This window comes from Sarcophilus harrisii, chromosome 5, assembly GCF_902635505.1.
Source record: "Sarcophilus harrisii chromosome 5, mSarHar1.11, whole genome shotgun sequence".
In the NCBI taxonomy this organism is placed as follows: domain Eukaryota; kingdom Metazoa; phylum Chordata; class Mammalia; order Dasyuromorphia; family Dasyuridae; genus Sarcophilus; species Sarcophilus harrisii.
The window spans coordinates 115,540,537-115,566,640 of record NC_045430.1 but is presented as its reverse complement, the minus strand read 5'-3'; the positions used below and the strand labels follow the sequence as shown (position 1 = coordinate 115,566,640).

Genomic DNA, 26,104 nt, shown 5'->3' with positions numbered 1-26,104 from the left:
TTTCAATTCATCTTTTTACTGGTTCTGTTGTTCCAGATTTTGTTTGGAAGTATTATTTTATCACTGTTTGGAGGTGAATATCAGGAATTATAATGATTTACTACTTACTCCATCATTTTGACTCCCAAAAGTCTCAACATTTATAATTTTTCTAATTTTGTTTTTGGCTTGGGCAGCATTGCAGGAAGGTTTTGATCTCCCAATTTACTGACAATTTGTCATTTTCCCCCTTTTAAACGTATGCTTACCCCAATTCCTCATCATTACCTGCTACCATGATAAGAAATTCAGATAAATCTCTCTAAGTAACCCTTGGGCCTATTCCTCCCTCCCCAGTAGTCCTGAGTTAAATCCTTCTAAGTAAACTATTATCTACTAATGGAGTAGATGGCTACTCACCCCATTTAAATGTATAGGAAAACATCTACTAGAACCAGGCTTTTCCCATTTTTATTGACATAGCAACATTTATCACTTACTTACTGTTATACTTGAAATCCAAATAATCTAATGAAACATCCAAAATTTGTCAGTCTTGCAAGATTAGTTTGTAATAGCAACTTAGGTACAACTAGGCCTTTCCATCTGCTCTCCAGCAGAGCTTCTTTATATATATTTTCTCCTCTAATTAGAATGTGTGATTCTTTGAGTGGAAAGACTTGCTTACTTTGTTTCCCTAGTACTTAGCACAGTATTTGCCTATAGTAAATGCTTATGTTTTCCCCTCATTCATTCATGATACATAAGAAACCAGTTGTTTCTAATCTTGTTAACTTTATTTTGTGATAACTTTTATTTTGTGTTCTCATCATATTCAGAAACTTCCAATTCTCTTTTGATAGAAATATGAGACATCTTCAAATATATGACTCATTTTTCAAACCTATGCTTTATTTTCTAACATGCCTTTTACCATCTTCTTCTCTTAACTATTCAATGTTGGGCTTGATTCAGGTCAGTCAAGCAGAAGTTTTGGTTAGATATGGGGAAAGGGAATAAAGTACTCATAGTAAACAAAACATAGTACAGTAAATAAAACATAGTACTCACAATAAACAAAAAATTTACTGAGCCATTGTAGAAGAAAGATATTCAATAAGTGGGTTTGGCTCAGCAAAGCTTCTTTGCCTTTGTTGTCAACAGTTACCTGAAATTCCTTAAGACTACTTTGAATTCAACTAACCAGAAAATTATTTTAATAGCCTAAACCTTTAGTGCCCTGAAGTAATTGATTCTTAGAAATTGTCTTAATACCTTTTTAAGTAAGAACTAGTTCAATTTTCTTGGAGGAAAGCATTAAAATATCCTTTCTACCACAAAAGAAAAGCAATTACACTGAAATACCAAAAAAAATTGAAATTTCAAAGTAAATGAAATATGAAATATTAAAAATAATAAAAAGTAAAAAAATCGCAAATCTAAGAAGCATTGTATTAGAAAAAAGATTCCTTCAAATTCATATCCTGAAATGACTTTTAAGAATGCAAAGCAGACATAGATATTCTTAAAAATAAAAGTTCATAGAAAAGAATTTATGAGCATTTATTTTTTGTTTTTGAATAGCAAAACATGAATTTAATATGTGTTACAAACAAAAATTAACAGGGATGAGTCTTTATTCTCAGTTTTCAGTAGAAATTTGGGGCCTAAATTGTGTGCCCAACAAAGCATATTGTGTGGTTAGCTAACAGCTGGATTAAAACACAATTCTGTTCAAGGATATGCCAGCTTGTTCACACATTTCACTTTTCTCAAGTCTTTTGGTCCCATGAAAAGAAAAATAGGCTTGGGCTTGCTTTGTTTCCTTTGGTCTTAAAAGACTGAAAAAGGAACATGTTCACCTAACAACTCCTTCTGCCTGAATTGAGTGAAGTTTGAGATTATAAAGGATTATATTCTCTTATTTTACCTTAACGGGAATAATAACAACCTCCTTGAATTATTTTGTAGTCATCTACGTTACTGAATCAAAGAATGAGAAAGGATCTCATGAAATTATTTCTCCTTCTACTACATAATAATAATAATAAAATACTATTTCCATTTAGATGAGCCAACTGAGACTCATACTGCCCCAAATGATAAAACAAATAAATGGAAGACACTACAGTCCAAGTCTACTGGTTCCTCATACAAGGCCTATTTATTTTTGTTTTATGCTTTTACATATTTATATTGCTCTTCATGACTCACATGTATCATAAGATAATTTATATTTTAATTCTGATTTCAGCTTAAGGGTAATGATAATTTTTGGTCTACCTTCTCCTTAGGCATTCTCTCACAGTCTAGAATCCTATAACAGGAAACATTTCTTACAAACTCTAGTTCATATTTATCCAGACAGAGACTCCGGATTGCCAGGGAAACATTTATTTTGCCATAACAGTTTGATAAAATTTGGTCCCGAGATTACTAAACTAAGGGTCATTAGAACAATGTCATTTCAAATGCATCCCTTCCCCTTCAATTCTTTAAGATAAGCATAGCTTCTACTAATTCTCTAAACACTTGGTTGTTAAGTTGTTGTTTTGGAAAGTGATTTCCTGCCACCTTTGACAAAACTAAAGTTCACAGCCTGAAAGAATGTTCTCTAGTGCTTCTCTGATATGGCATATTTTCTCAAGTCTTTTAGTAATTTCTGTCATCTTATCACTGCTAATTTTTAGTACTTGCCAGCTCCTGTCCTTAGAGAAATGTTGCTAGTTCTTCTAACATTTTTAAAGTCTATTACAGTACTTGGAGCTGGTGTATTAACTAAACTTAAAACAAATAAGCAGACTTCAAGTCTCCAGAAAGTTGCCTCCTAGGACTAAAATTAAAACAAACATTGTGCCAGATGGAATAGCTTTGCTCCTCTGTCTGTTGGTTGTTCTATTTGTCTGAATATTTCAAACATTTTAACAAACTTTGATCCTGACAACACCATGAAAAGAAACAATATTTTGATTTTGTAGGAAAAGAGACCAAGATACAGTTGAATGAATTCACTTGATCAAAGTTACAAAAAAATTTTATTAGTACTATATAAAGGTATTTTTTTACTATTTTATTATGAAAATTACCTGACTTTGTTTCAGTATTTCATTATAATGAAATTAAATTAGAAATCATGAGGAATGCTATATTAAGAGCACTACTTCTAAAATGAATATAAAATACATATACTATTCTTCAAAAATAGGAAGAATTCTTTCAAGCCTAGTGGATAGCTCTCCAGACATGAAAGTCAGGAAGACCTAAAATTCAAATCCAGAGATTTAATAATTTTGTGAGTTACACAAGCTACTTAATGTTCAGAACTGTCCCTGTTTCCTCACATGTAAAATGGGGATGATCATAATGTCTGCCTCCCTGGGATGTTGTAAGGATCAAATAAGATACTATTTGTAAAACACTTCATAAATTGTAAAGCACTACATCAGTTCTAATTATAAATAACAGACAAGGCCAAAAAATATAAGGGAGATACTAAATCTAGAAAATCAGAATCACTAGAAACTAGATTTAAAAAGGAAAAGTACCAAAAAAATTTCACAAATAACATACATTTTTATCTCTTTGAGGTAGCTTATGTATGGAGAGACATCTTGGGATAATAAGGAGAAACTTTAAAGCTAAGAAAACTTCTATTTAAATCCCTTTCTCTTTGACATATATTGAAAATATGAACACAAACAAGTCACAACTTCCTAGTAATCTAGATGACACAGAATACAAATTTTCTGAGAAAGTTGCACTAGTAACTTTCACTAGTACAACCTATAATAGAAGAATATATTTCTTACTGACACTCCCCTCTATCAATGAAATCATAGGTCTAGTTACCAATCTCTGCCCCTGAAAGTGTGCTCAGCTTGAAATTGGAAAGCTAGAGCACATGACCTCCTAAGTTTCCTTCTTATGATGAAAAATATGTTTCATATAAATGAGGAGATACAGATTTATATTAGTAATGCAGTATGTTGGTTAGAGTGCTTGCCTCAAAGCCAGGAAGATCAGGGTTCAAGTCCTGTTGGACAAACATTGGCAGTTTGACCTTGGGACAAAGACTTATCTTTTCAGCGTTCCAGGCAGCTCTCAAAGACTAATTTTCAAGGAAGTTCCAACCTGCTTTGGAAAAGGGAGTTTCCTCATTTGGGAGTTACTTAGACCAATAAAATCATAGACTCAATCTCTATCTCTATTCTATGCCAATTTAAAATAAGCTTTTTGAAAAAGTACAGCTAACAAAATATAATCTTTCTATGATTCAAGCTGTCCTGTATGTAAATATATAAAAAGAAAATATTTTAAAGAAAGCAACTAGAAGAGAAAATTCCAAATTCTTTGGGTAATGTAGCCTTTAATTCCTTATTTATGAGAGCATGAGAAAATGTGTGTCATGACACAAGTAACTGAGCAATCAAAAGAAGATAAACAATTCTGGAGGGAAATTATTTAAGTGACTCCATCTGTTTTTTTGCTGTAAAAACTTTCTCGGTCCAAGTTTAATTGAACAAGAAAGAAACCAGAAGTGCTGATAAATAAAAGTTTCTGTTATATTTTCACAGGAAAAATGGCTTGGTTAGTTCTCAGTCTTCTCTGGGGGAAAAAAATAGATATTTAAAAGAAAAATTAAAAAATAATAAATCAAGATATTAATTTTTTCTTATGGTTTATAAAAATCTCATAATTCAGCATTTTAGTGAGGAAAAATAAGTTTAACTTTCAGAAAAGACATTGTTGTAAGCTTTGCCAATAAGTAAAACATATTTATGAGTTGAGAAAATGATTACTAAATAAGAATTAGAGGAGTTAAAAAAATTCTATGACAATGGTAGCCCAATATATTCAGTGATTTGTATGCAAGAAGAGCAAAATTAAATTGAAAATATACATTCAAAAGAATAATGTCTGTCCTTTAATCAAAAGGTTTCTTGTAGTTCTGACTAGCTAACAAGTTACTGTATTGCAGTTCCTTGAAGAGTGAGGTAGTCAGAACATTTAATGCAGATTGATTGAGCCAGCAGCCAAATCCTTTAAGTACAAATAACAGATTCAGTACCTCCCCAGTCAGGAAGCTTTTCTTTTATCTATTAGTGTGTTTACTTTTTACTTTAAGCCCATTTTCTATCTCTGGTTTGTTTTTCCTTACTTTAGTCTTTAGGCTATCTCTTTTTCAGCTCTACTTCTGTATTCTTTCCAATTCTATACATAGCTTTCTTCTTATCTATTCCCCTTTCCTCTCTGTTTACATATATCTGTTATCCCTCAAACTTGGGACCATGAAAGCTAAAACAGTTACAGGTAAGTCTTTGGCCATACTTCAAAACTTTGGCTCATGAGCCCTTAGCCTTGTTTTTCTCCTTTATTATATCAAGTCAGAAGAAATTATAATTCAAAGAGAGATTTAATTAAACTGAATGCTTAGATAAAACAAGGGAATAAATCTTATACCCATAAGATTATACTATTCAAGAAGTTTCCATACAACTTTTAGGAAAAGGAAAATTTTTGTAACCATGATAATTCATTATTCTAAGATCATATCTCATTAAGAATAGGCCTCTCTGCATTTAGATAGGCATATTCCCTGACTAATTCTATATAAAGGAAATTTTTTTGGGGGAAGGAGTAAATGCTTTTTTATTACTTAAACAAATGCTAAGAAGTGTTTGGTTATCACCAAAACATACAGGTAAAAGGAAAAAAAAGTTTTATCTGACGTCCCAACTTCTAAATTTATTTCATTCAAGAGAGTTCATTTTTTTCAAAAGGAAGAGGGACCCCCACTTTGGGGAAAGAGGGAAATTAAGAGAAGAGATGCTAAGTACAAAAAGTACTCTCCATGAGTCTTTAGAGACAGATGAAAAAGAATGGTATTGAAAAAGAATGGTATTGATTCTTCTACAATTAGAACAAGGAAGGAAATTTCAGAATATGGAAGTATGTCAGAAAACAAGCTGTTGTTTTTAAATTTTAAGTCTCAGAATCATAGACTTCAGAATTAGAATGGATATTGGAAGCCATCTACTCCAAAGTATAGGAGAAAAAATTCTCTCTAACATCACTAACAAATTGAAACATCTAGGAAAGTTTAAAGATCTAGTAAGATGCCTAAAATGCATCCTGTAGAAATATATTTTGTGAGCAAAGGTTCTTGTAACATTTTAAAGATGGTAATGCATAGGAAGGCAGTCAATAAATTAAGGAGTTTATTAGTGAGTGTATATAATTATTTGAGTTATTGAATGAAGATTCTCCAAGTAAATTATTTACTATTCTACTTTTATTATCTCTTAATTACACTCCAAATGCTTACAAAATATAAAATTTAAAAACCTAAGGATTAAGAATTTCAGACTATTAAAAACCATGTTGAAAGAATGGTCCCTTAAGATCCCTTAAGAGAAAAATGCACATCAAAACAACCCTTAAGTTTTTTTTTATTCCTAACAAATTGACAAAGATGATAAAAAATGTTAGAATCCTTATAAGGTGTTAAGTCACTAGAGTTGATAGAAACAATGCTTATGTAATTGGTTCACACCTTTGGAGTTCACACCTTTGGGAGAGTTTATAAATTAGAGGTCACACTTTAGAGTTCACACCTTTAGAGAGCTTATATAAGCTAGAAGCCTCCAGGAAGAGTTGGAGATATTGGGAGCCAGGAGTCAGTGAGAGAGTCAATTGAAGAGATTGAGAGAGAGAATTCAGTTAGGGGTAGAACCAAGATTCAGAGAGAGCTGGAGGCTGAAGCTGCTGCTGCAAAGAGATCTTGGAACCAAGCAGAGGAGCCTCTAAGAAAACTAACTGGGCTATTTTGGAAGAAACAATAAAAGATTGGATTTTAACTCCTGGCTGTATTTGAGGTGATTATTACATAGAACTGAAACTAAGGCTGCCTCCAGAAAACCTCCCTGAGAAACCTGCTCCCAGAGAACCATCATATTTTACAAAAGAAGAGAACACCACATATTATTAGTTCCAAATTGACACACGCAGTGGAGAGATTCTTCTGGGTGCCAACCTGTGTCTTTATATTCAAGTTTATGTTACGCTAATGTATATTCTTTCACCTGATTTTTAAAAATAAAGTATTATGCCTTGGCTATGACACCTTTGCTTAGGACTAAAATACACAAAACAGATAAAGAAAAGGGAATATTTGTCATTCTTTGACAAAAACTGGAAAAGTCATTTTTCATAAGGAAAACCATTGTATGTGTGTGTATGTGTGTGTGTGTGTGTATGTGTGTGTGTGTGTGTGTGTTATTTAACCAATAGAAATTGAATATCTTTTAAAATTTTTAGGTTTGTAAGATCTAAAGTTAAAATGGACTTCAGATATCACCAAATCCATTTCCTTCATTTTAAAGGGAAGGTATTTAAGGCTCAGAAAAGAAAATTCACTTGTACAAGGTTACACATATCAAGGAGCAAAGCAGAGATTTAAACCCAGATACTCTGATTCCAAATCTAATATTCTTTAGATTATAATGCCGTTTCCTATTACCTGAAAGGATTGTTTTTGATTTTTTTACCTTTTGAGGGGCATTTTTTTTTGGCTCCATCTTCTTGAGAAAAACAGGACTTTTTCAGAAGAATAGGTAGACAACCTCAGAGGAAAAGTTGCTAGCCCTCACAATATGTGAGTTCTATTGTATTATCCCTCTAAATTAGAAACTATATACCTACAATAAAACTTTGTCTCATCTTATGAATGGTGTTCCTAAAAGGTAAATAGGAAGGATGAGTATATGCAGTAGAATAAGGAATATATATTTTAAATATATAGTTTAGGACCAAGTGCTAGGCTATAAAAAAGTGAGAGGAGATGGGGGAGAGGGGATGCAGGAAAGGGGAACTACTATATTCCTGTGCACAGTACCTGGAAGAAAATAGGAGTTTAATAAATGGTTAATTCAATAAAAAAAATTAACCAATAAATACTAATTAAGCATCTACCATGCACTATGCTAAGTATTGGGGACATAAAATGAAGCAAAAGATAGCCCTTGCCCTCAAGAAACTTACAATCTAAGATGATTAATCCATTAGTAGATGTAACCTGAATTTTATGTTACAGGCAGAAAATTTCTAGGATCCAAGCAAAATTTCAGAAGTGCTATTTTTTTTACTGCAAATTTAAAAACTTTATAATTTTATTTTTCAATTGTCATTTATCTTTTTTCTTTCTTCAGTAATTATGATGTGCAGGGTCACTTATGATATAAAGGTAAAATAATCAAATCGTATGGTTTGTTTCTCTTACTCTTATTCTAGTTTGAGATATAGTGGATTTCTCCAGGCAGGCCCAACCCATAAGTATAACTGTATATGAGAGAAATAATTAATCATCAAGTGCTATGTGCTCATCACTAAAATATGCATTGATACAAATGTGATGTTTTATGAAACCTATTATACTAACTGCCAAATGTCGGGAAGAATTATAATGTTTATTAATATCATATTATAAGCATTTGCTCTCTCCTTAAAAGAAGTGTTTTCTTGAAGTGGACATAGAAAAAATCTCAGAGGTGAGAAATAATTCCAAAGTTCTACTTTACACAATTTTGTTGTCCATGTAAAGATCCTGCAAGAGACACTATTGAGAGATGGAAGGGATAACAGAGAATATCTAGTCCAGCTTCCTCATTTATGTAGTTGTAAAAACTGTGTTTTAAATGAATCAAATAACATCACAGACAGAATTTGAGACCAGGTTTTCTGATCTACTCCTCTTGCCAAAATCACAGAGACATCACTTAATTAAACAAGAAGTTTCATGTTTTCTTTCATGTAGACAAATTACAACGAGAAAGGAAAATATATTTATCTTAAAAATACACTATTTTAAAAGTGGTTTGGATATGTAGGCATTTCCTTGAATATGTATTGGTACATTACTAGTAATTAGTATCATTCATCTAAAGAATGTTTTTCAAAAAAAAATTCAAAGTGGTCTCAATAGATCATCTGCACATCATGTCCTTTGTGTTAGAAGATGACACTATTCAAGATAATCTTGAGCTTGAACATTAACTATAATTTGTCCTATGGGTATTAGAACATGACATCTTGTAAAGTACATTCCAAGTATACAACACACACCATCATTAAGTGAAGAATTTAATTGACTAGTGGTAATATATGAAAAGATTTGGCTTTTTTTTTTCACTTTAAACAGTTAAATTAGAACCCAGAATATCATGTTGGCCAGTTCTGAAAATGTGTCAGAACTTTGTGATACATTTATCTTTTCTCATAATTTGCTATATGAGACTTTTAAATGACAGCTGTATGAAAAATCATTCTACTGAAACCCTATTGATCAATGATTTGCTTACCTGGTCGACTTTGCTTTTTAGAATTCACATGGCTAGCTGCAGAGACAGCATAGGATGTAGAGAAGGACCTGCTTTTGGTCATCGTCATTAAATTCCAAGAATCGGGGCTAATAGCGCTGTTTTTTAAGGGACATAAAAAGATGCTATTAAATAGCTATTGATACAAATTTTCTTTTGGAAAGACTATGATTCACCCAATGGATTGCCTAATAAATTAGTCTGGACACAGATTTCTGATAGAAACATTTTGCATTAATAACATCATAAAGAAATGTTTCTAAAGTCAACATCTATTTCAGAACCAATAGTGCAGTCATAAAAACACACACATTAAGCAGGAAAGTTATTTTATGGATAAACATATTCTCTAAAGATTAGGACATTTTTAAAATCTCTCTTTGCATTGTCTCAATAATTATGTCATTCAAAATAGACCTGAAAGAAACACTTTTGAAAAGTAACACTGACAATACAACATTGTCACTGAAAAACTCTTATCAGTTGTCAATTCCCAAATTTCTCTTTTGTCACTTCTGTTTAACTGACTATTCTGATAGGATTCTTCTTTAACATTAAAAAAAAACTAATGATTCATTAAAATATTATGCTCACCAGCTTATTCAAAAAAACTTATAATAATTCAATAATTTATGAATTAATATAAGATAACTTCTTGTCTCATTTCATTGTCAAGGACATTATTCACTTTTAAGCTATCTACTTTCTCATTTTCTTCCTAGAAAAAGTAAAATTATTTATAATAGTAGAGATGTAGTTTTGATAAAATTAAAACAAATCAGCAGTATGACAAAAACATATATAACAAATATTGAAAAAAGTAGTATAAACAGTTATAAAATGAGATAATAGTATAATTGTTGAGCTGGAAGATATTTTAGAGAGCATGTGGTCCAACCCTTTTATCTTACAGGTAAGAAAACTGAAGGTAAGTCACTTCCTCAAAGTTATATAAGGAGTAAATGTTAGAGTTACAATTTGAACCCAAGTCCTCTGATACTAAATCCTGCGTTCTTTCCACTATACCAACCTGTCAGAGAAACATCTATAGTTGGTGGTATTTAATTTGTCTTCTGTAAGTTTAGCACCAGACATTTTGGTTATGCTTGGAATTTGGGAATCAGAAGAATCAGAGACTTTTTTGAAATAGAGATATCTATTCCAAATATGTCCATACAACATTCTCTTTTGTCATTTCATTTTTCTATCACTTAACTCAAAATTCATTGCAAAGGAAATTCATCTAATTTATACTGTGCAGTAGATCTTGTTCTCTTTTGTATTTAGATATGCCTCATAGATAAGCTTCAGTGTTAGTTTAGGCCATAGGTTTTGCCACAGAGAAGACCATAGTTTTATTAACAGAATTCTTCAATACTTCAGAAATAATAAAAGTTAATTCTAAAAGCTAATATGACTTCCCTATTTAATGACTTCCATAGTTCAATGTATTTAAAATATGAGCATGCTTTCAAAAGTTTGACTCTGGAGTAAGAATAACAAAAAAACACCATTATAAAATATCAGAAATGATAACATAACAAATAATGTGATGTATTTGAATTCAAATCCCAACCCTCATATTTGGTGTGTAACTAAGGGTAAGCCACTTTACCTTTGTGAGCTATAGTTGCCTCATATATAAAATATAGATAATAATGAATACATAATTAAGAGAGTTGTTGTGAAGATCAAAAATGAGGATTTTAATAAAACATTTTTCAAGCCTCAAAGTATAATATAGATATCAGCTATTGATCACTAGTTTTTATTAATTTTGCTGCATTTATAATACTTGGGAGAGACAAATGCTTTTAAGATATATTGAAGTTTAGACATTTACTGCAGTTTCTCAACTCCCCATGGACTATTTTTCTAGGATATAAATTACCTATGCCCTTATATTTTCTTTTGGCAAAGTCATCTCTCAGGAGAATAGTATTTAACAGAATTTAAGCTCCTTGAGGGCCGGGATTATTCCTTAGTTATCTTTACATCTACAAGGCATAGCATAGTGCTCCATACATAGTAGTCAATTAATAACTATTTACTTATGGATTGCCCAAAGCCTTTAAGGGGGAATAAGTAAAGAAAGAAATCAAATTTGATAGGGCAAGAAATCAAGGAAGAGACTAAATAAAATTGGTTTAGAGGCTATTTCTCCTAATATAGAAAAATTTAAGGTAACTATAAATTATTTTAATTAATGCTAACAATATTACCATGTATTTATATATTATCAATCTGTAAAGAGCTTAATTTTTTTCTCCTAAGAATTATGAAATAGAGATTTGAAATAGGGACAGAAGAGGGCAGTGTAGCATATGGAAAAGACTTACTTCTGTCATTGAACCTGTGTTTATACAACAAATAACTGTTCTACTGCTTATTCTGAAACTTTAAACAAATCACTAGAATCTTCCTAAATTTTCTCATCTAGAAAATGAAAGGGTTCACACTAGATTTTCTATGATGTTCTTCCAACTCTAAATCTAAAATCCTATGCAATACAAAGACAATAACTGGACCTGTGGTTTTATTGAATAAAAGAACTCTTAGTTGAGCAAATCCTTAGTCTCAATGCAAGTTAACTAGCTTCCTTTCTGCTATTTATAATCCATTTAGTCTCAAGGAACTCTATTCTTTATCTGATATGTCAGATTGTTCTTTTGAAGCTATTAAACCTTATGAATGCCAATTTGCTCTATGGATAAGAAACTCAATCATTTCGCTTCATACCTTAAGATTTCTTAGGGTTGAAAAAAACCACAACAGTAAAACTTTAGCTCTTAATTCCTCCCTATCTAGCATCCTACCAAGTTACCTTTGAAAGCATCCATTCTCGTTAAATCACCACTTGGGGAGAATCCAGAAGTTTGAAATTGTCCCAAAGGATAAAAAAAAATCAAGTTTTCTAACCTGGATGAAGGTGCTTCCTGAGATTTGTTGCTTCCAGCCCGGTCTCTCCTCACTGGTGCAGGCTCTAGTGTTGGCAAGCCCGTGGCTGAGGTGGTGGTTGTCCAAGTGGATGAAACTCGTCTCAGTAATCCCGGAGGCAAACTCCTTCTCAGGCGCTAAGAAGAGGATTACAATTGTTACTGAACATTCTTCTATATTAAAAATGTATCTTATCATAAGGTTAAGAGGTTTTTGTTAAAAGTACACACAGAACTTTGGTTGAATATTCACTAGTTAAAAAAAAAAAAAAAAAACAAAGGGCATTCCAATAGGTATGAAAAACAATTTTCTGGTAAAAATGAATGATGAAACCTATAAGCTAAAATATGAGATGTAAGTGAATTTAGGGGCTCAACAAAGTCCAAACACATATGGATTCACAGAATAGCCTCTATGACTTCTGAGGTGACAAAGCAAAGCCGGAAGAGGACATGAATATCATTTAAGCCTGTATGTGGTCCATACCACATTCAAGTAAATATTTGCCCAAAGGAACACAAAGTTTAGGGAATGGTTTAGATAACTTACAACACCTAGTAAAAAGTGATGGATGGCAAGGTGTTTAATAAATAATTTGCTCTAAATTCCTTCATTTAAACATGCTGGCTAACAGGGTAGAGAACATAAAATATGTTTGGCATGATTTATTCTATAAGTCTTATTGTTCTCCTGCCAATGTAGCTTAGCTTTGGATAGATGAAAGACAGGACAATGTTTTGGACATAGTTTTTAGAATTTAAAGCTTACCTCTGAGTTCTGTTGTCTTTGTGATCAAAGTAAAGTCACTTAATTGCTCTGAGCCTCAGTTTCCTTATTTGAAAAAAATGGGACTAATAAAAATATTTTAGTGTGTAGCTCACATGATAGTTGGGAAGCTTAAATGAAATAATCTGTATAACACTTAATAATCCTAAAATTCTATATGTAAATGTCAGCTATTATGATTCCTACTACAAGAAGTAAAATGGGAGAATGAAGCAAACAAAGAATCTCATTGGCCAAAAACCCTCCTTCCTTTGAAGCAATAACAAGTAGAAAACAATTCATACTATGTTTCATTTCTCATTGATTCCTCTTAAACTATTCTTCTTTTCGTCCCAATTTCCCTAATACTGTAAGTGACAACAGTAATGCTAAACAAGCTTTTGATATTAATTGGACTGGTATCCTTCTCACATAGAAAGAGTTACTGCTAGTCAATAAATCATTCAGTCAATAAATATGTTAAGTACCTACTATATATCAAATATGGTGTTGTGCACTGATACAAAGACAGTTCCTGTCTTTGAAGACCTCACAGTCTAATGGGGAAGAGCATACAAACATTTATATATGTGCAAACAAGTTATAAACAAGGTAAATAGGAAAAAAATGAACAGAAGGCAACCCTAAATACACACTGGAATTAAGAAAGATTGGGAAAGGCTTTCTCTAGAAAACTATATTTTACCTAGGATTTCAAATTAAAGTGATCATCCTCTACTACTATGATCTACTAAAAATAGCATTCAGAGTGGCTGGGCCTTTGTTGCATCTATACTTCTTAATGGTTATTCCTGATAGACCTATAGTTCAGCCACACTTGTACAGTTTATAAATGTATGAATTGCTGTTGAGAAATTAGTTTATCTAAAAGTGAGAAAACAGCCACACCAGGAATCTAATAGGAGCAATGGTCTTTGAATACTTGCATAAATGCCTTTAAAAGTTCTGAATATTCACTTAAAAATCAATAGATTAAGAAACAATTTAACAACTCAAATTGCATTATAGTCATGCATCTACCACACATAAAATTTATTAAATGGTTAAATCTCCCTTCATCTTTTTTTTTTCTTTCCTCCCTCTCCTTATTTCTTTCATTCCTTTCCTCAATTCTCTCTCCCTCCCTTCCTTCCTTCTTTACTGCCTTCCTTTGTTCCTTCTTTCTTTCCATTGTTCCATAACATTCAACCTGGCCCCATCATCATTATATACTGCTCTCTATAAAACCAAATATGATACCAGACAAATTAGCCTTTTTTCTATTTTGGTTTTTTCACACTACTTTTCCATCTCTGAACTCCATGCCTTACTATTTCCCTCATGTCGGGAATGTACTTCCTCTTTAGCTCTGACTCAAAGACATTTTCTTTTCTTTCAACATGCTACTCAAGACTTTCCTTATCCCCTTATCTGCTAGTACCTTCTCCCTTAAACTAAATTGTTGTTAACTGTTTTATTTAGTTGTATTTATTTTTATTCAGTGTGGACTTATATATTCACTTCTTTTCTCCCCCATTTGAATGTAAACTTCTTGAGAATGAAGATTGTTCATTTATTGTACTTGTATTTAGAGCATCCAGAAGAGTGCTGATATATAATAGATACTTGATACTTATTGTTTGAGCTCATGTGTTTTATGGGAACCTAAGTTATGACACTTAATCATTATATCTATCTATGTCCAAATGCTCCAAAAAAGAGCAGGTGACATTGGAAGGATGCTATAAATAATGGTTAGGAATTTAAATCAACATCTTAAAAGAACTGCAATGTAATTTTTAGTGTAATATTAAAAAATGATTGAAAACCAACTCATGGAAGTGATTTGCTGTCATACTCCAAAAGAAAATCTCTGATTTTTCTGATCCAGTCTTTCTCTGTCCTAGATGTAATCTTTCCTCTTGCCTGCTGCTCCCTCTCCAGTCTATTTGGAGGTAGGCATAGATAGATATAAATATTAATCTCTGTTTGCCTCAGTTTCCTCATTTATAAAATGGAAATAACTATAACATCTCTGACCCAAAGTTGTTATATGAGTCAAATAAGACAATAAAGTGTGAAACACTTAACCCAGTATATTACATAGTAAGCATTACATGAATGTTAGCTATTATTATTATTATTATTATTCTGCGACTTAGGAATAAAAAAAGAATAAAACCATGTAATCATCCTTAATCCTTTTTCCTTATGAAATACTTAACTAGTTCTAATAATAAAGTTAATCTGGTCTTACTGCCATTTGTGCTTCCCTAAAGTCATATATATTCAGGAGTCTCAAGAAAATTTGATACAATGATATGCCATGTTCCAAAAACACCTGCTTCTAAGACCATCACAAACTCTTTCCTGCTATTATTTGACTTGTTAAGATTGAGGCCCCTAAAAGACACACCAGTTCTGCTTTGGAGGTATCAGTTAAAGACCCACTGTGAAGAAGTATAATGCATTAATGCCCCTATTCTCCTTGCTTTCTACACCTTTAGGTATCTCTAAGATGCAGCCTTCCATTTTAGGTATTCTCCTAAATCCAGCAAATAAAAGACCTTATTGCTTTCACCATTGACTGACTGACTAATTTTTTTTTTTTTTTTTTTATGAAGGACTATTGGTCTCAGCAATAGACCTTGTCACATGATCAGTTCATTTCTGACATTGTTTTATACATCATCATAGACATTTGATAATTTTAATAAAATCCTATGGTTGTCATTCTTTAGTGCATGTTATTTTCAATTCTATTTGTTAGGCTAGTAAGATTTGGAATATAGAGGCACTGTGGTATTATTTATTATCAAGAAGTCAGTAAAGTCCAAAGGCATTTAAGTATAGATGAACATGAAGGTGTATCAAGTTAGATTATGTGATGTTAAAAATACCCCCCCCCAAATTAAAGAAAACTCTGTGATATATTGTATGACATAATATAATTACAGAGGGACAGGCCAGTCTCAGTTGTATGGCATCAGAACCAGAAAATAGGATCTCTCTTCTTACCTCCTGAAACATATCCACCAGGCCTTCACTCCAGCCAAACAAACTTATGGGGTAATTACTCTGCTAGATCATGTGTTCATTTCTGCTTCTCTAACACTATCTTCTTGCTCATGCGGGGTGGAGGGAAGCCAGTTGCTAAGACCTTTGTCTTGGCCTTTGTCACTAAACACTACCCCATAGAGACTGTGTATTTGGAAATAATGATTTATCTACCACTCACTACCGCCACAGATTAAACAATCTCAATTCCTTTTTCCATTTGCTTATTTCCATTCTTCTCTCTCTTTTTTTTGAATTTTTAATATTTATTTTAAATTTTTATTTATTTGATTTTTATTTTATGGAATAAAACAAGTATTTCATAACATAATATAATAAAAAGATGATTGCACACTAAAACTGCAAATCAATTATGTACACATTACTATTCCTTTTAAATATATAAAAATGTTAGCATGTAAATTTCCTTTTTTTTCTTTCCTCCCAGAGATGCCTTTGAGTGAATAAATCATTTTGACAATTATAAATACCCAAATTAAGTACAAAGGACATATAAAGGAAGATGCTATTTACCTCCAAAAAAAGAACTATAAATAGAAGTAGGTATAGAATGATTTTACATGTGTTCACATATACATACACACACAAAAACTTTTTTGTGTAATAGTAGCCATCCCCATTCTTTTCAAGCCTACAGTACCTATGTCCTAATCTAATATACATCAAGAATCCCTGTTTCAAAAAGAATAATCTTTCCTTTATGCTGGATCTCTCCCTCTCAGATTCCTTCCATTGTTATTGAGACCTGTTTCTTCAAAAAGACATTGCAACTCTCGCTATATTCTTTAGTACTAGCTAGGCATTCTCTTATACTCTGATACAAAGATCCAGAAAATGGAGAAAAGATATTCCTTTCTCACACTTTCACTTCAAAATCTTACCATAACTCAGTAACAATTTCTCACCCCATACCCTCTAGGTGTACAGGGCCACCAACACTCAGCAATCACCCTCACCTCAGGTCCTCAAATAACACCTGGCGTGGGGTAAGCACTAATTTATGCTTCTTGACGGATGGATTTAAAAGTTCAAAAAGTTATTACTATAAAGCTACAAGTACTTCTTGAGCCACTGAAGTCCTAGAGGGAAGTAGGGAAGTACAGTAAAATACCTTAAGGAACTTATAATAAGCACATACCTTGGGAATAGCGAGTTTCTCTTTTTCAGAGCCTTCTTCTGAGTCAGAACAGGTATAATTTTCACTGAAGGAAACCAAAGGACTCACTCTTGGCTTGTGAATTGATTGGAAGGTCAGCTGTGTACTAAGCAAATTACTGACAGCCCTCAATGAGGTACACACATTTGGTGGCAAAGAAGGATCTGCCAGGAGGTCCGTAATAAGGCCATGTGCTTCTCCCATCACAGCAATATCAACAGTAATACTTGTACCTGAGGACTGAAAAATAAACAAAAAGACAAAAACACATTTTGGTAAGACTATACTTAACATCATAATTACACTTTATTGAATTTAACATTTTTGCCTAAAAGTTATCTAAGCTGTGACTTTACAGAAGCAAAATTATATATACATGTTATCTACTATTAAAAAAGAAAGGGAGAAAAGAAAATTACACATTCTTCAGGGTATGCCAAATTTCTGATAATCTGCCAAATTGCCTTTCATGCTCAGATTTATTTACTCATATGCCATTAAAAACAAAGAAACAAAAAAAAAATAGCACAAAAAAATTCCCAAACCTTGTTGCTGACAAAGAGTGAGTATCAAAAAGACAAAGAGGAACATTTTACATGGAAATGGAGAGGAAACTTGAAAATAGTCATTGTAAAGTGAATTCTAAAGGGAAAAATAATTTGTATAACATCATCATACAAATAATGCATAATTGAATTTTTAAAATCTATTCAGATATTTAGGGTGCAGATAAACTCCAGTGCACATAAATTATTTTATAAACATAAAAGCTACATTGAGTAGTTTTATATGTTATTATTATTATTGTTAAAAGATATGGTAAGCCATTTTGACAGTTAATTTTAAATACACTTCTAATTCTTTGCCAACTTTTGTAAGAATTGTGCATGGCTTTTTTTTTCCTTACCAGAGGTACACCAAAGTGTGCTTCCTTTCATGATGTAGGAGGAGAAAAGAAAGCTAGTATTTTTAGGTGTACTGTTATTTAAATTTTCATTGTAAGATCATAATTTAAATTTTGAATAAAAAATTATCTTTTTCTGGCTATAAGATAACTATTGTACACAGAGCTGCATTTTGTATTTCACTTTGAATATTCTGGATTTCAGAAAGTGTTAAGCAAGATTATTCATAACTAGACTTAATATTACTCCTTTTAGAAACAGTTACCATTATATGCTTCCATAACAATTAGATACACTTCCAGGAAACTGGCCAAGAAGGCCCTGTTTTCTTTCAGTGCTCATTCTGTTAATTTGAAACAGTAATTTTGTTCATTCCTGACTACTTTTTTCCCTCAAATTGGAAAAGCAAAGGATAAGCAAAACTGAAAACAACTTAAAAGAAATAATGAAAACCTCAGCTAATCATATTTTAGTTGATACACATACTTCAGAAATTTTAATTATTAAAATAATTCTATTCTGATACTTTCTTCATTACTACAGTATATACATACAGCTGAACAGATAAGTATATTATATATAAACATATATAATATACATATGTGTATATTTATATATAGTCCCTATACATAAAACTAGTGAACATTAAAAGCAAATGTAATATTCTGTGAAAGTAAAAATAAAAATAAAGTTATTTGTATGCAAAATAAATACCTATGCCTATTATTATTAAGGGAAATTATATACACACAAATACACATACACACATAGACACAGACACGTAATAGGTGTATTTATCCCCCCAATTTTCCCATAACATTAACCAATGCAAGTGGAATGGAAAGAGGATTGGATTAAAGTTTAGAGGTCTTTGCACAAATCCTGGCTCTGTAACTTGCCCAGTGTGACCTTGGAAAAGTCACATGTATAAAATGTCAAAACTGATTATCTCAAAGTTTCCTTTCACCTAAATCTATGACCTTAAATTTTGGGAAAATTCCCTTTCAATTCAAAATTAGAGTTATAAATTCACAGAAGTTTAATAAATAAATCAGAAAAATACATACCAACTGAAATGTTATTCAAGGGCCACTATCTAGTATTGTACAACATTTCAGAAATTTTAATCTATATATCTCCAAAAGGTTTCTGTTTACTGATTTTGTAAAATTAGTCTTCAGGAGAAAATAAAAGCAAGAGTCAAATCAAAAAATGTTTGTTATCCAAATTAGGAATGACTTAAAAGTTCAAACCTGATATGTTTTCATGGGGAAAAATAAACAAAATAAAACAAAACTGTTATTTACTATTTTTAATACCTTTTTGTAAGCAAGACTTTGGGGATTTTTCCCTTTTATTTTGTTTAACCATACAATTTTATTAAAATCAAAAGTTGCAAAAAAAAAAAGTAAAGAAAAGAAAAGAAAAAAAGGTTAATTGCCCTTCTAAGCAATCCTAAGTTTATTTTAATTCTAAAGGAGAGCCCTAACTTCAAAGTGACTTTAGAAAGCCTTCATGGGAAAGTAGGACTCATCAAAGAGAGAGGAATAATAAACTGGGTTTATTCTTGAGTCCTCTGTGAGTTTGTTTGTTTGTTTATTTGTTTTTGGTTTTTTTTGTTTTTTTGCATTTTCTGTGGGGTAAAATAAAGCTGTCCTATATCCCACAACCAAAAAAGTCAAAAGTTGCATCACATTAGGGAAGAGCTTCACCACAACTTTTAGACCCAAATTAAGCCAAAAATGTCAATGAGGTATGAAATCCGAGGCAGAACAACTCTAGGCTTTTTGCCAAGAATAGGATTTATCATAATTTAAATGCCAGAGGGCTAGAAAATTGTTTTAGCTACTGTCTACAAATAGCATTCAAGGTGATAATGCTGCTCAAAGAAATAGAACTGTCCTACCACCGACACCAAAAAAAAAAAGTGTTAATATGTGATTTTTAAAATATCCAGTCGTGTCAAGTAAGCCAAGAAGAACCAATTACTGGACTTCAGTTTTGGGGAATTTTGTTAAAACCTTAGATTTGGCCATTTTTCCATAAAAGAACAGAACAAATTTAATTCAGTATGTGTGCATCTATCTCATCTATCCATCTCTATTTATCTATGAGGCTTTACACATGTATATGCATGTACACATTTCATGAGTATAGTCTTTTGTATCATTTGTATGAATATACAAAGTTATTTGTATGCAAAATAAAATTAATTTTGTTTACGTATCACCTTAAAATTCACACAAGAGACTTTATAATATAAGGCTACAATTCTTGAAATGTGTTATATGATTACAGTTGGAATATTTTAACATGCAATTTTGGCTATTATGGTATTATAGATAAAAGAAAATTTATAATATACTATTTAACATATATTTACTTAATCAGCATATGGTAAGTAAATTTTATTTTCACAAAACAAACAAAACTTGACTATTACAAAAAAAGCTAACCTCCAAACAGGGTGGATCTTAAACACAAAAAATGGTTGTTCTTAGTGAAATAAAACTGAATATGTGGGAGAGTTCCTAATACTCCTGAAGTGTAGCTAACTTAAATGTTCAATGTACTATAATTTCTTTTGGCCAAAGAGCTGGACTTGTGTGAGCAAAAATGGAGTGAGAATTGCTGGTGTAGGACATAAAGGGTGTCTTTAAGCTCAGGACATGCTGATCTCAAGTCCTAATTCTGCCATGTGCTAGCTGGTTGGTTCTTGGTATGTCATTTAACAAGCAGCTCTTAAAAACTTAGGGATTTAGAACCGACTGATACCTATTTGTACAACTAGAGTATTTCCCAGTTTGAGTAAGTCATAGATTCAGAAAAAAATAATTAAAATTTTATTACATCAGATTGTGGATAATTTTTTCATTTAATTAATAACACTTTAGATGGTAGCTTAAAATATCCAATAAGTCAGGGCTACAAAAAGGTAAAATTTGAAAATAGAAGCTAAGTTCTAGATAATGGATCTACACTTGAAGTCTATTAAAGTACATTTTGTAAGAAGTAGAACTATACTAAACAAAATACCAGAATTGTCTTTTTATAGTTTACAGGATCAAACACTCTCTATAAAAAGGTAATATGACCATGCACTATAAACATTACAGGCCCTTCAGATAATAGAAACATTTATGTTTTACTTTTAAGAGAATGTAAATATGATTTCCTACTTACTATTTAAGGAGACAACCAAATACAGATTGCCATCTTAAAATAGAAAATCTGGAATTCAAATCTGAATGAGTATGTAGGAAAATGAAGTTTTATGCCAAATAAGAAATAGGTGAGGAGTTTTATGATGCAGTGAAAAGAATGCTGAAAAGTCAGAAGACCTCATGTGATATCTTGTGAATCTGCTACTTACTACTTATATGTCCTTAAAAGATTCACTTAACCTCTGAGACTCAATTTCCTTCTTTGAAAAATAAGGATATTAGCCTAAATGACTGAGATCCTAAATGATTGAGATCCTTTCCATCTCTCAATCAAGGAAATAAGTTTTATTTACTTGTCACCTTAAAATTAACTTTCCAATGGACCCAATTTTTGAAATATTAAGAAAGAGGGAAAGACAACTTGTTAGTTAATAGTTATTGCATAGCATCATCTTTGCTATGAGGTCCTTGCCACACTTGCTCATGTGGGTTTATGGTTTTATTATGAAGTATTCTGAAATAACTATAATTTCTGAATAACTATACTTATCTCAATAAAAGTAACTGAAATGTATGTGACATCTCAAAATTTGAGACATTGTGTACATATTATCTCATTTGAACATCACAATATCCCTGTGATATGGGCAGTGAAATTATTAGCATCCCTGTTTTTCTAGATGAGAAAATTGAAGATCAGACTGACTAAATGACTTATTCATGGTCACAAAGTTAGAAAGTATCAAAGAAGGGATATGAACCTCGGTCTTAGCTTCTATTTTAATAATAACATAATCACATCTGTTTGATATTTTAAGAGTTTTGAATATGCTTTAATATATCATTTAATCTCTACATCTCTACTATCTACATGGTATAGTCCTTCATATCCTGGATGGTATGGTCCTTCTTCACATCCTGGTTGCTCATCTCTGTTTAATCTCCAGACTTATCAATACAATTCCTAAACCTTAGTGTACAGATCAAAATGTGATACTCTAGATAAGGTTTGATGAGGGCTGAGTATAGTACAATAATCCCCTTCTTTCCTGGAATTATGATGTTCTCAAAGGAGCTTTTTTGGTTGCCATATCACATTCCTGACTCATATTCAGCTTGAAGTCTATTAAAATCCCTAGAAAATTTTTTTGTCAGAATGACTGTTTCTATAAGGAAGCTGGACATGAAGTTAGGTGGCCCAAAAGATAGAGGACCAGGCCTAAGGTCAGGAAAACTCCTTTTTGCAAATTCAAATATAGCCTCAGAAACTTATTAGCTCTCTGACAAACAAGTCAAATTTTCAAGGTCATAAAACTAACAGACAGAGATGGGATTTGAACCTACACCATCTGACTCTAAAGTCTGAATCCTCCTTACTATATTATATAGTACCTTCTAGGAGCAAATGACTTGAATCCATATCCAAGTACCAACAGTAAGTATCTCCCTATATGCATTGGATTTCAATTCTTTGGTATTCGATTTTATCCACCTTTTCCAGTCCAAAGATCATCCTTGTAAGCAGAGAAAAGATAATCAAAATAAGAGTTGAGCAGCTTCGCCTTTTCTATTAATTATTGTTGTGCCATCAACTCCACACAGTGATTCTATCCTTTCTTTGATCATTCTGTATTCCTTAGGAGAGTGCTACTTTTTTTTGGTATTGTTATTTTCCTTGGATTTTCCTGGGAGTCTCAATACTGTTGAGGGACCAATGACATACATATGGATTTATTCTCAGTGCCTTCTCTTGTCTCATTTTTAATATAAACTGTAAAAATTAAAACTAATTTATACATCTATATCCATCGCATTAAGCAACTTTCAATTTTCCTTTGTACTGGAATTTTTGTATTTGGAATTTTATTCTCTAAAATTTCTCACTTCTCGACTGACTTTTCCTCTATAATTTTATTCCATATCATTATACCTATCCATCCTTAAAACTCTTTGAAATCTAGTCTTTTAAAATCTAATATGCTATTTTAAAATAAAATAATTCTGACTTTCTTTCTAAATTAGATTATACCTTACAAAAAAAACTTTGAAACATTTCTATTCCACCAATTCTGTTAGGGAGAAATAGATCCATCAGAAGATCTACCCATCTTGGTTCCTCCATCATATGAAGAATAATACCATCATGAATGTAACTCTAGAAATGTTTAGCTCCTTTCTTTTTGGCAGACAACTCCAGCAAATTGACTAGATAATTGAAGTCTGTCATTATTCTATAATAACTGTTCTAGGTTTGGACTTTGCTTCCTCAATTCTTCAGCCTTTTCCTTTTATTCTCCTGATGATCTATAGCAAGACTTCTTAAACTTTTTCCACTTGCAATTCCTTATTGACAAAGAAATTTTTACACACCCCCACCTTGAATTTGAACCGAGGTTTTTCTGGCAGCATTCATGCATGCACAATGCAAAGTGCTATGCAACATGGGCAAGTCCTGAAAGAAATATCTCAGATTCAATACATGTTTGATGTTGAATTAATTTTTAGCTATTGCGTTCAGAAACCTTTTACTGTTGTTAAATTTTCACAACCCCCGCATTCAATTATACAACCCCAGATCCACAGTTTTAGAAGTTTTGGTTTATAGTATATGCTTACACCAACATTCCTATAACTTCTATTTTAGTTAATCTTCTGCCAAATGAAAATCCTCAAGTTTCTGAAATGTCAGGAACTGATAATGTGTGTATTTGTGCATGTGTGTACATGTGAGTATATATGTATACAGGTTTGTTGATATCTATACGTGTGTGTGTGTGTGTGTGTGTGTAGGCAATTAGTGCAGTGGATAGAACATCTTCTCTGAAGTCAGGAGAACCTGAATTCAAATTTGTCTTCAGACAATTGTTAGTTATGTGATCCTGGGCAGCACTTATCCTTGGTTTGCATTAGATTCTCATCTATTAAATGAACTAGAGAAGAAAATAGCAAACCATGCCAGCATCTCCATAAAGCAAACCCCAATGAGGTCATGAGAATTAGACATGACTGAAATAACTCAATAATAATGAATATATGCATATAAGAAGTCATGAAGTTTATCATTTTAATACATAGCTATTCTTTACACTACTACCTCCTCTACACTGCACACTCATCCTTGATTATCTTTCTGTTATTATTAAATATTTCTCCTTTTCAGAAAAACACACCAATATAAAATATGCAGATCTCATCCCAATTAATTATTAGTGATATCTAGGAGATCGATTTTCTTTGCTGCATTTTACATTCTAATTGTTCTTGCTTGTTAAAAATAGATATCTAAGACTATACATTTCCTTTCTCATATTTTGAAAGGTTTAAATTTACAAGATGTCTTTATTGTTCTTACATTGTAGAAATTCTCTTTCATAACTACCTCAGTACATATGAGAAGGAAAAACTATTATTCTGTTCCAACCTGACATCCCTTTTCATTAAAATGTAAGGCATTTTAAAATTAGATCTCTGAGATTCAAGAAAATTAATTTTTCACCAGGCCTAGTTTGAGCCACTCCATGGCTGGCCAGGAATCCATTGTTCCTGTAAATTAAGTCATAGTCTAGAAATCCTAATCCCATTTTCAAACACAAACTCTTTTTGACAAAACTGTTTACTTCCCAAATCTACTTTTACAATTATCTTGCCTTCAGTGGGAAACAGTAATGCGAAAACCCCACTGATGATCCTAAAATCTTGGCCAACACTGTATGATCTTTAGCAATATTTTCCTTCTGGCAGTATAACACATACTCACATGAATCATTAGAATTAGGTAGTAGTCATCGAGTTTGACAATTCTTAGGAAGCTCTATTATCTTAAATACTTATTCTGGGAAAACTGTATTATCTTAATTTGGTCAACAATGAGTCAATAATAACCATAATTCTTATGTTGTTTTCAAGCATGATTCTTTATTTAACAATTTTTTCATCTCAAAGCATATAAGGATCTGCATTAAGAGATTATATTTACATATAATATATATTTATGAAGCCCTTTGCAAGTTTTAAAATCATTATATAAATATGAATTATTATCATGAGCAAAGTATAAGCAAATACTTCCTTTTTAAAGTGTACACTTTCTTTTTGAGAAAAGCCTCATTTTTGAGTCTTTACTTCAAGAGTGCTCAGTATTCTTTCTTCTTTCCTTCATTTCCAGTATGACATTGTTCTACCCTTCTTGGCAATATTCATAAATCCCTTCAGCCTCATCTGATTTTCTTTTGCTTTTTACAGTAAAGTCATTCTCTACCTTTCTTTTTGTTTTTCTCTTTTTGTTCAGTTGTTTCAATTGTATTCAACAATTTGTGACACCATATGGATTTTCTTTGCAAAGATACTGAGTGGTTTGTCATTTCCCTCTCCAGTTCATTTTACAAATGAGAGACTGAGGCAAATTGGGTTAAATGACTTGCTCAGGGTTACACAGTCATATCTAATCATAAGAAGATGAATCTTTCTGACTTCAGACCCAAAACTCTATTCATTGCACCATTGAGCTGCCTTACCCTCTTTTATATAACCATAAAACGACTAGGATGTGAAGATATATAATGTTACTTTAAACTCTCAGTCTAAGACCTTGGGATAAGGCTGATAAGAATATGGTTGCGCAGTATTTTGAAAATCTTCTCAAAAGGGCTTTATAGTTTTTAAAAATAAATAATTAAGCTAAGAAAGCTCAGAAAATAGCTACAAGAAAAAAGCATAGGAATTCAGAAATTCATATGATTTACATGG

The 26,104-nt window shown here is 31.9% G+C and overlaps 1 protein-coding gene across 2 annotated transcripts in view; it reads right to left on the bottom strand.

Annotated features, from left to right (window-relative positions):
• The window catches only part of PDE3A (phosphodiesterase 3A), a 313,468-nt gene that overhangs the window by 67,942 nt on the left and 219,422 nt on the right, over window positions 1-26,104 (bottom strand). Inside the window, exons 1-4 of one of the 2 annotated variants that reach the window (XM_031938420.1) lie at window positions 23,735-23,829; window positions 17,272-17,529; window positions 12,273-12,427; window positions 9,336-9,451 (exon numbers count right to left, since the gene is read on the bottom strand). In XM_031938420.1, coding sequence (XP_031794280.1) covers window positions 9,336-9,451; window positions 12,273-12,427; window positions 17,272-17,529; window positions 23,735-23,767 — 562 coding nt within the window. In that variant the 5' untranslated portion in view covers window positions 23,768-23,829. Of the gene's footprint in view, window positions 1-9,335; window positions 9,452-12,272; window positions 12,428-17,271; window positions 17,530-23,734; window positions 23,830-26,104 lie in introns of those variants that run through there. The other variant, XM_003771175.3, reaches the window with a different exon arrangement.